Source organism: Lolium perenne, chromosome 4 (assembly GCF_019359855.2).
Source record: "Lolium perenne isolate Kyuss_39 chromosome 4, Kyuss_2.0, whole genome shotgun sequence".
NCBI lineage: Eukaryota > Viridiplantae > Streptophyta > Magnoliopsida > Poales > Poaceae > Lolium > Lolium perenne.
The window spans coordinates 237,491,178-237,502,281 of record NC_067247.2 but is presented as its reverse complement, the minus strand read 5'-3'; the positions used below and the strand labels follow the sequence as shown (position 1 = coordinate 237,502,281).

Sequence of the window (11,104 nt, the reverse complement as noted above, 5' to 3'; positions counted from 1 at the left end):
TCTCTGAAAATAGCATTGATTTACTTTACTAGCATGTTACTCAACGTGTTTTTACTTTCCCGCATCTTTTATTGTTAATTTGTTGAATTTACTAGCCAATACCTTCAGCTTCTCATGGGTTCTATAATCTTTTTTATTCGGAAGGTACTACAATTGATCTCCTACGCATGTGGGTTATCAAGATCTCTCCACGTGTATAAAAGGAGAGGGGTCCCAACAAAGAAGGGGGTTGGATTCCAGTGATACCAGAGGGTTACAAAGAGAGTCTTCTCATCACAGCCCTTCCGGTCCTCGAACAACCTTGCCGGGCTCTTGCCGTGATGTGTGAGATTGTTCCGATTGCCTTGCCACCCCACTCCGAATTTAAAAAGATCTTTGACTTAGAAAATTTCACCAATCTAAGCCTAATATATTCTCCAGAATCTCAGCGAGCATAGTGTATAGGGTAGCGGCCCGGACAATGACGCTACCATATTAATTGTTGGGTCCGGATTTGTCGCGCCTGTAGTTCCATAGCGCCCAATAGCTCGGCACTACCAGGTTGAGGGTAGCGCCCCATAGGCAGGCTCTACTTTTTGAAATAGTTCACCCAATATTTATTTTTTTGAAATAGTTGGATAAAGGGTTGTTTTTGTCGTTTTGGACAAACTAAGGCCAAAATCGTGGATAACCGCAGAAACGACTAGTTATTGTGATTGTCCACTCACATTAGAGCATCTCCACTCGTTTGGCCTGCCCACGACAAAATCCGGACGAAACAACCGCCGGATTGGACGAAATAAAGTCATGGGGAGTACCGTATTTCCAGTCGTCCACCCGGAGTTCGGCGGACATAGTTTAAATTCAAACAAACCGTCGTCCCGCGCTACAAGTACGGCCAGTTGATCGGCAAAAGGAGCAAAAGGATCAGCCACAGATCGGCGATAGGAGGGAAATTACACGGAAACAGGCTCATCGGCAGTCCCGGCCGGCACGGCGGTGTTCGACGGACCAGTTTCCTCACACGCCGTGGTCGAAGCGACTGCGGCAGTCGACAACGAAGCAGCGGCAGTCGACGTCGAAGCAGCGGCAGTCGACGAGGTAGACGGTGAGGAAGACGAGGTAGGAGCCGGCGGAGACGACGAAGAACTGGCCGGAGTGGCTCGGAGGATGTCGCTACGGTGGCCCTGGTACCAATTCCTCGTCTCCTCGTCCATCAGGTCCATGTTGCCGCCTCCCATCAGGAACGCCAAGTCTGTGTTCCGCTTCTTCGCCGCCGCCGTTGTCTTCAGCAGGGCGATCCGGACGCCTTGGTTGGCGAGCATCTCCCGCCACCTGCCGTCGAACTTGTCGTTCCTCCCGTCGGCGTGCGTCCTCAAGTCGGCCCAGCACTTGTCGATCGACGCCTGCATCCTGTCGGCGGGATTGCCCGTCTTTTTGAGCTCTTTGAGCTTCTTCTGGCCGAGTTCCGGGCGCCCATCAGACGAGCCAGCCGCCGGAGCGTCGGGGTTGTACTGCTCGGTCTTGCTCTTCGAGAGGGTCTTGCGGGTTTCCGCCCACTTCTCGCAGTTCTCGATGCGGGCGTAGACGTTCAGGAACTTGAACTGCATGCCAGTGTCATCCATGTACATGTCCAAAGCACGGCGCAGCTGGGGAAAAAGAGTACGGCGATACGGGTTAGCTCACGACGATGTACACGGTGCACAGCTAACCTCGGTGATGCAGGGCCGACGGAGCATACCTTTTGCTCCAAGTCGTGGCCGCTTATCGGCCGTTCTTTGACCTCCTCCTGTATGCCGTGCCATTTGCTGCACGCCGTCTGCATGATCCCCCAATGGGTGGCCATTGCCTTGTCTCCCCGGTTCATGTTCATGTTCGTCTTGCTGAAGTAGGGATCGACGAGTTTGCGTTCGTCGAACGTCTGCTTCACTCGAAGCCAATATGTGTCGAACGACTGATTGGCCCCGGTTATGCCGTTCATGGACACGGTCATCCAAGCTTCGGCGAGGCACTCCTCTTCCTTCGGCGTCCATTTGATACGCGGTTCGGCAGGCGGGGAGTCCTTCTTCCTCTTCTTCTTCCCCTTCGACAGGTTGGCGGCGGCTTGAGTTGGCTGCTCTTCTTCTTCGTCTTCTTCTTCGACGGCTTGGCTTCCGTTGGCCACATCCTCCCCATACTCGTTGCGCGCCGCGACAGCTGCCGTCGCCCTCGCCTCCTCTTGCGTGAAGAACCCCGGGCTCGCAGCGGCGGCGGCCATGAAGAACCCCGGGCTCGCAGCGGCGGCCATGGAGCCGGAGGTGATCATCTCGTGGATCTCCTCGTCGTTCGGCGCCGCCATCGCACCGAACGGGAGCGGCCCTCGTCGCAGGGCCGGCGAGGTGCCCTCGAACTGGCCACCGCTGCCGACGTCGAGCTCGGGCGGCGACGGCGTGAACCTAGACGGTTGGACGTAGGCGCCCTCTTGGAACATGGTAGGCGGCGACGGCGAGTACATCGAAGGGGAGAAAGACGACGGGAAACTGCTGGTACCTTGCGTCGGCCATTGGCCGGGGAACATGGCGCCGCTGCCGCCGCCGTGAACATGGCCCATGCTCATGGCCATGCTGATCTTCCTCGCTTGTTCGTCCTGGGCCGCCTCCGCCCTCTTGGCGGCGGCTTTTTTCACCCTCTCCGCCCTGCCGCTTGTTTCGACTTTGCGCCAGATCTCGTCCGCCGCCCACTCTGCGTTCGTCATACCCGGCGGCCGCTCCTTCTTCGCCCGCGGCTTCCTCGCCGTCGCCTTCGGTGGCATTGTGGTGGATGAGAAGACGAGGAGGAGAGCGGTGGTGGACGAGAAGACGAGGCCGGGAACTGGAACTGGAAGACGAGGAGGAGAATGGACAAATTCGGCGGGAGAGAATGGGGATATGCAAGCAAATTGGAGGGAAAATCGACAGGATTTGGTTTTCCTGTCGCCGACTAGGAGGGTCCACACGACGTTTCGCGCCAGATTCTTTCGTCCGGAGTCCCCGAGCGCGACCCAGGGGACTGGGGATGGCGTGGGCTCGCCGGATGGATGAAAGGCCAAATCCGGACGAAAACGAGGAACCGGGGGCGCGACTGGACCGAATTTCGCCGTCCAGATGGAAAAAAACGTCCCTCGGGGGCGTCGTCGGGGAGACGAGTGGAGATGCTCTTACACACGTGGACACTATTTGGTGATCAATAAAAACATCACACATGCGGAGAAGAAACAGCTCAGAGCGCCCGCCCCGCGCTGCGCAGCATGAACTCGTCTCAGCGTCTTCCATCCTCGCACGTAGCTTTCCTCCCCCTTCCGATCGATAACCAATTAACCACAGGGATCTCAGTTGCCCCTTTCCATGTCAACTCATCTCCCTTCTCTTCTCTTCTTCATTTTCCCCTTTGCAGGTACATTCAGCCACCATGGCGCTGATGAGGAAGCTCTTCGCTCGGAAGGCCATGGATGGACTGTCGCCTGTCTCTGAGCGGGTCTTCGGTACGCACCCTCGTCGAACGGAGAACACAAGCAAAATCTAGTGTCCCTCGGCTCATATGCCTCTTGTTTTCCCCCTCTCTTTGCAGTGTTCAACTCTTGCATGTCGACCGAAGCACTTGACGAGGACACGCACAAAGATTACCTGACCAGCACCATCATCCAGCTCAAGGGCTCCAACCCGTACGCCTCGCTCATGGTCATCAACTTCGCCGCGGCACCGACCGGAACCGATGCCGTCCACTCCCTCCTCCGGCAGGGCACCACCGCCGTCGTCACCGACTACCCGTCCCGGTACGCCGGCTGCCCGCTGCTCTCCCTCCCGATGATACGCACGTTCCTCGGCTCGTGCGTGGACTGGCTCGTGTCCGGACACCAGCGCAATATCCTGCTCATGCACTGCGATGGCCGCAACGGCGCGGCGTGGCCTGTCCTCGCCTTCACCATGGCTAGCCTACTGGTGTATATCGAGGAGGCCGCGCCGGAGCAGAGGACTCTGGATGCGGTGTACGGGAGAGCACCGGTGGAGATGCTCAGTGCCGGCTCGCCGCTGGATCCGCGGCCGTCTCATCTGAGGTATCTGCAGTATGTGGCAAGGCTCAGGGACAAGGGCTCCCTGATTGGCATCGCCAAGCAGGAGCGCTTCGTCCTGGACTGCCTGATCTTCAGAGCTGTTCCGGATTTTGACGGCGGCGGTGGCTGTAGGCCGGTTGTTCGTGTCCACGGCGAGCCGCGTCAGCCGCACACCGATGCGTCGCCCAAGGTTCTGTTTAGCACACCAAGGATCAAGCACCAATTCAAGCACTATAAGCAGGTGATGTCTAACAATGGTCTCAGAAATGATGGCTTGATATAATCTTCTACTTCGTCTCAGGAATATGAATGTCATGATATAATCCTTCCTGTCTCAATTACAGGCAGATAGCACAGTGATCAAGGCTGACATTGGCTGTGACATACAAGGTGATGTGGTCATCGAGTGCATCCATGTTGCTGATGAAAACCATGAGGATATAATGTTCAGGGTCATGTTCAACACTTGTTTTCTACGGTCTAACATGATGATTTTCACTCTGGACGACATTGATCTGCCATGGAATGGCAGCAAGGAGAAGTTTCAACAGGACTTTAAGATTGAGGTATATATATTCTCTCAACCCTTGCTGCTCCCTTGAATCGATACTGTTTATTCGTGTCCCGTCTGATGAATATCTTGATTCCTTGTACTAGGTGTTCTTCTCAGAGGTGGAACTATCAGACATTGATGAGAGCCATGACGAGTGTGAACTTTCATCACTTGGAAATGAAGACGAGTTCTATGACTTTGACGAGATCTTGATCGACTCGGATTTTGATCTAAAGGATCATGAATGGCATGGCGAAACTTCACGACAAGGTTACAGTCAAGAGGCAGATCTCCACACAGAGGGGAGTGAAACCGGAGCTTCAGACAGTGCAAGCGGTAGTTCAGAAGAGAGAGAAGATGATGATGATATCGGGGCATCAGATAGCGCAAGTAATAGTTCCGAAGAGAAAGGAGGTATTAGCACTGATGATGAGGCTGGGCTGATCCATGGAGCGAATGTTACTAGACAAAGCAAAGATCCTAGATTAGGGAAAACAAGTTATCTACTGGAAGTTGGAAGCAGCAGTTCTATTCCAGCGCAGAGTGCAACCGAAGATGGAAACATTAGTCAATCCAGCGCAGAGTGCTTTCATCAAGGGCAGGGTCATACACGACAACTTCAACTATGTCCAGGGTCTGGCCAGATCATATTTTGTAAGGAAAATTCCAGCCCTGCTGCTTAAGCTCGACATCGAGAAGGCTTTCGACTCCGTCTCTTGGGACTTCCTCCTCGAGGTTTTGGAGGCCAGGGGGTTTGGACAAAAGTGGAGGAACTGGATTTCAGCCATCCTAGCCACGGCCTCCACGCGCATCCTCATCAATGGCGAGCTCTCCGACAGGATCTGGCACCGACGTGGTTTGCGACAGGGAGATCCGCTTTCTCCGCTGTTGTTTGTCCTCGTCATGGACGTGCTGCCTGCGCTTTTAACTGCTGCCGATACAGTGGGAGCCCTCAAGCCGATCGGATCGCAACTACCCCGCTTTCGAGCCTCCCTGTATGCCGATGATGTGATTATGTTCATAAACCCCTGCCATGACGAAGTCACTGCGACACGCCGTATCCTTGATGCTTTTGGGGAGGCAAGTGGCCTGAGAACAAAATTCGCCAAGAGCACCATCTCCCCGATCCGCTGCCAAGACACACCCCTGCAGCCCCTTGTGTTGGAATCCAATTGCCAGATCGCCGAACTGCCATGCACCTATCTCGGGCTGCCTCTGTCGGTAACACGCCTGACGAGAGCTCAACTGCAGCCGGCCATCGACAAGATCCTGAACAAGATGGCCTCCTGGAACACGATCAGCTCCGCGGCGGGCAGACTCACGCTGTTGCTCTCGGTTGTGTATGCCATGCCAATCTTCCAGATTCTTGCGGTGCACCCTCCGGCTTGGTTCATCAAGAGGATCGACAAAGCGGCCAGAGGTTTCCTTTGGGCAAACAAGGAGTCAGCGCCGGGGGCGAAGTGCCTGGTCGGTTGGAAGCAGGTCTGCAAACCCAAGATGTACGGTGGGTTAGGCATACCAGACCTCGCAGCCCGGAGTATCGCATTGCGTTGCCGGTGGCTCTGGCAAACTTGGATGTGCCCAGATAAACCATGGGTCGGGCTGTCGCTCCCAATCGATAACAAGGTCAGGGCCATCTTTGATGCATCTGTCATCATCCACATTGGCGACGGTGAGAAAACACAGTTCTGGACGGATGGCTGGCGGCAAGAAGGCAAACTGTGCACTTTGTTTCCGGACCTGTACCTTCACTGCACGCTCCGCCGCATCTCCATCAAGCGCGCGCTGGAGAACGATAAGTGGATCAGGCACTTCAAGGCCCCCCTCCCATCGGCCGCGGTCCGACAATTCACAGAGTTATGGGCCATGCTGAGACCTGTTAGACTCACGCCGGGGACGCCTGATACTCTAACCTGGCGGTGGACCGCAGATGGCGCATATTCGGCGAGCTCGGCTTACGCCATGCAATACATCGGCACCATCAGACCTGCTTTTCCGTCGATCATCTGGAGGGCAGATGTGCCTCCAAAGTGCAAATTCTTCACCTGGCTCGCGGTGCAGGGGAAGTGCCTCACGGCAGACGTTCTGGCTAGGCGTGGTTGCCCTCATGATCCCCTCTGTCCGCTCTGCCGTTCCAGCCCTGAAACTGCTTCCCATCTTCTGATGACCTGCCCCTTCGCTCAAGATATCTGGACCAGAGTCCTTGGGGCAGCGACGCTGCCCCTAAGCTTTCGCCCTCCATCTGACGCCCACCCGAGCGACTGGTTATGTTCCTCAGGGCAGCGCCTCGACAAGACGAAGTCCAAACTTTGGAGAGCCACCGTCCCGCTGGTCTGGTGGAATGTTTGGATCGAGCGCAATGATCGTATCTTCAGACAACGACAAACCACGGCGGAGGCTGTTTTTCATAAGATCATCGCCGAGGGCGCTGAATGGGTTCAAGCTGGTAGACGCTCTGTCCAGGGACTGCTACACAGACCGCTGGAACCAGATTAGGGTCCTCTCGGTTGTATCTCGGTGTGTTTGTGCAAAGCCCACACCTTTCTTTCTTTTCTCTCCTTTTTCATAGCTAGTTTTTCCCTTTTCTTTTTCCTGTACTCTTGGAAGTTCTACTTCCATTGTATGGCCCCTATCTTTACGTAATGAAAGCAGCCGTGCTGCCTTTCCCTCAAAAAGCAGTTCTATTCCACCAATTGTTCCCACAAGAAGTATGGATCAAGAGATGTCAACTAGTTGCCAAAATAACAAAAGTGCGCAAGAAGGAGCAATCCCAGAAGGACTAATTCCCATGCAAGATGGCGGTAGTACAAGTAGTGTCAATGAAGTCAGCCAAAGTAAGGAAGCAGCATATGGAGCCCTTAACCCCCAGCCTTTGAGAAAAACTAGGCAGAAACAAGCTGATCTACTGGAAGTTGGAAGCAGCAGTTCTATTCCGCCAATTGTCCCCACAGGTAATATGGATGAAGAGATGCCAATTAGTTCTCAAATTAACACAAGTGCACATGGAGCAGTCCCTGAAGGACAGATTCCAATGCAAGAAGGCGGCAATGAAGTCAGCCAAAGCAATGAGGCAGCATATGGAGACCTAAACCACCAGCCTATGAGAAAAACTAGACAGAAACAAGCTGCCATTATCTCACCAGTTCCCATCATTAGAAAGAAAATCAGGAAAGATACCGGATCAGATGATAAGAATCCTGCAATATCAAATAGAGTAGCCTCACAACAGGGGGCACTTGTTGCTACTTCTAGCTCCAGGGGCAGTACGCCTCAAGCAAAGACAACTTCATCTCCTCCCAAAGAATATGACATTGCTAACAGGTTGAAGCAAGGGGCAGCTCAAGCAAGACGAACATCTAACCTTTCTAAGGAACACTTGAAGCATAGTTCTCAACAACAAGCAAGGGGAGATCCAACGGCTCAAAAGAATTTTGCAAATGGCACTGCCACAAGGTCAGAGGTAAAACAAATAGTTTTCACCCGGCACACAACTCCATCTTTTGCACCGAGTCCTCTAGGCCGAGAGCTAAATCAACAAGACAGCAAAGGCAGCCATAGTCCATTGGATAAAAATAAGAAACCAGTTACTCGTCCCTCTGAGAACCCTATGACTGGGAAAACACAAAAACAAGAGGCAACAGTATCATCAGTCGTAGACACTCCTCGTCGAACAGCCGTTATGAAGAAATCCCTGTCGTTGCCAGTAATCTCAGAAACGGCAACTATTGCTTCCTCAGGAAAGATCAGGACTATGACTTCACTCCCTGGTGTCAACACATCTCGTCCTAGCTCCGGATTTCACATAGCTGCTTCTTCGTCGTCACCCCGAGCAAATAAACATGGCATATCACCGCCTTCTTCTCCAGGAAGATCGCCACTGGCTGGTTCCAAAGCCCACAGAGCAGTGCCAGTTGCTCGGCCAGATATGCAGCAGGGAACATCAGCTCCAGTCAGGTTGCCTCGCCGTGCATCACTCAGCGAGTTATCCAAATCTCTATCAACCCCTAGAGCGAGCGATGGACACTCCCCATCGCCAAAAACATCTAGAGTGATCCAGAACCATCCAGAACCATCCAGAGCCAGTGCCAGAAGTTTGTCCCCTCTATCGCCAAAATCAACAAGAACACATCCATCAACAAAGAGCACAGTTACCCATTCCAGCTCCAAAGACAATAACAGAACTGGAGCTGCACCAGCAAGGCCAACAAGATTAAGTTCCTGAGTTCTGCTCCGTAATGTATTTGTAATCACAATGTCACATAGTACCTCAGTTCCCTAACAACAAACACTGAGCTGTTGAGCATGGAGACTGTTGGGGGGTGTTGATAACTGGAACAGCTTCATGGCTTGTGATTCCTTTGGTTAGCTCGTGATCTTGAATTGACTTGTTTGCTAGTTACAATGAACAATTGGTGCGTTTTAGCTCATGTACAGGAGTCAAATTTGTCAAGATATATCTGAGATGCATAAAAAACACAGGGCCATAACTTGTGTTGTCCTGAGCCCCAAAAAACGACCAAAACTGATAGCATGTCTCATGCTCATTCTCACAATTAGGATTCCGTAGACAACCTTGGTGTTCAGTGTCACATATTCAGGATTAAGGATGAACTGGTTATTCTTTTAGCAGAATATGTATGCATATCAATCTTACAAGGAAATTCTGTTGTACCGGACTAGCAGTATGGTCATTTGAAACCAAAGAATGCATCACATCTTTTGTCACAGACTAAAACGCATAAGAATAATGGTGAGAGCATACTTACATACAATTCACGTATCAGCATTGAGAGGAACTACACAATGCTTGTGCAAGTGACAGAAAAAGCAGATAAGTATATAGTAACTACAGCAAGGAAAACAGAAGAAAACTCTTAAGAATATATGTGTTGATTAACATACCAGAACCATGAAACTAATAAATGAGGTAGCTAAGAAGCAGAAGTCTAAATAGCAACAAACAAAGACAAGAAAGTAGCTTTAGATCTGCAGCAAATGTAAATTATTCTTGTCTTGCTTCCCTGATGAAGCAAGACATTATGTGACACAGTAATCATAAGGTGAATTCATCTACATGTTAACTGTTTACAGTACTAACACTAAGTGCTCATCTGGTTCTCCATGAAGTTTCATGTTTTTGTCCTTGGTGTTCAATATCTTTACGGCCCAGTTGATGAGTTAAAATCGAAGGCTTAATAATCTGGAATGGATGCAAATGTGTACCCTGGTGCTTCTCTCCATGAATAATAAGCAACTCGAGTCTCATAAAATCCTGCAGAATAATGTAAATATGTACATGTCAAAATTGCTGGCTCTTATGGAAAACAGATCAGTTCTACAAATGTTTTTCTGCAACCAAACCAAAGGACATAATTTTCCACGGACAATCTGTTAATTGAGATGCTAAGGAGCAAGAAAATATTTCTTTTCCACGTAATAGTTATGATTCAGAAGAGTAAGGAAACTTCTGTTATCAGCATAATAATTGAGATGTGGACACGCTTCATCTTACGTTATAAGTAGACCTGTCAACTGCCTATCAAAACCCTTGACGGTAAGGGTATCTGTCAATTTCCTATCACCATAAACAGTGAATCTCAATGTAAGAGTGTACTACCAGTAATGGTTACATATCAACAATGTATCTTATATTACATAACTTATTCCAAGTGATGGAAGTGGCCATTCTTTACAAGTGGCCATTGTTTTTATAGGAAGTGTACATAATGAGAAGGCACACGTTTGAAGGTAGCATGTCTAAATTTTCATGGAATAATTTGAGGAAGAATACTCATACTGGAATATGAAATAGTCACATATCAATCTCATTACGGTAACTGAAGCGATAGACATTAGCGTACCAGGAAGAAAGGCCAGGATACCCAGGAACAGTAAACCATACACCTGAGAGCTGTCACCTTCCATGTGACCTGTGGATATAAAATATGAAAGGAACAGAAGAGAGCTTCCTAGGAGGAGGAGGAACAATGCTATGGCAATTGACTTCCAGGGGATCCTCCTCAAGGATTTTGGAGTGTATGTGAACCGACGATCAACATTGTCTTCATCCTTGTCCTCTGTGGGAAGAACAGAATAAGGAACGTTGCGTCTGGCCATCATAATGCAGTATCTACAGTGGGAACACAAACGGTGAATACATGTAGACAATTTACCAAAGTAATAAACATAAGACGAAAGAGTATGATTGACTTTTAATATGAAATTTGAAATAAAAAAATGTGAAAGCACCACCAATGAATGAAGATAACTCAAAAGTACACTTTTCGGAATACAAATAACTGAAAGTACCTGTTTTGCCAATATAGGTTGCATTAAACATTTAAGCAGGCAAGATAATGACATTACATATGACATATTGATGGTGTCGGTTTAGAAAACTGAAGTTATCCAAATCGGAAGCCATCTAAAATATGTTACAGTACATTAATGCCAGGCAACGGACATTAAGCATTTCATGTGCAATCTTCCATGGGAACAGGCTC

General features: G+C 50.4%; 2 protein-coding genes across 2 annotated transcripts; one reads left to right on the top strand and one right to left on the bottom strand.

Annotated features, from left to right (window-relative positions):
• Positions 1 to 3,341: 3,341 nt before the first annotated feature.
• On the top strand, positions 3,342 to 8,823 carry LOC139838937 (uncharacterized). The gene is made up of 7 exons (XM_071828950.1): positions 3,342 to 3,361; positions 3,393 to 3,478; positions 3,565 to 3,780; positions 3,889 to 4,289; positions 4,393 to 4,614; positions 4,706 to 5,099; positions 7,499 to 8,823. Exons 1-7 carry the CDS (start codon positions 3,342 to 3,344, stop codon positions 8,821 to 8,823), a joined length of 2,664 nt encoding a protein of 887 aa, XP_071685051.1.
• A 594-nt stretch (positions 8,824 to 9,417) lies between these two features.
• Positions 9,418 to 10,728, bottom strand: LOC127332544 (uncharacterized). Its single transcript, XM_051358854.2, has 2 exons — positions 10,463 to 10,728; positions 9,418 to 9,873 (listed from the first exon to the last, which is right to left on the bottom strand). The coding sequence occupies exons 1-2, from the start codon at positions 10,719 to 10,721 to the stop codon at positions 9,794 to 9,796; spliced, it is 339 nt and encodes a 112-aa protein (XP_051214814.2). The 5' UTR covers positions 10,722 to 10,728; the 3' UTR covers positions 9,418 to 9,793.
• Positions 10,729 to 11,104: the final 376 nt, after the last annotated feature.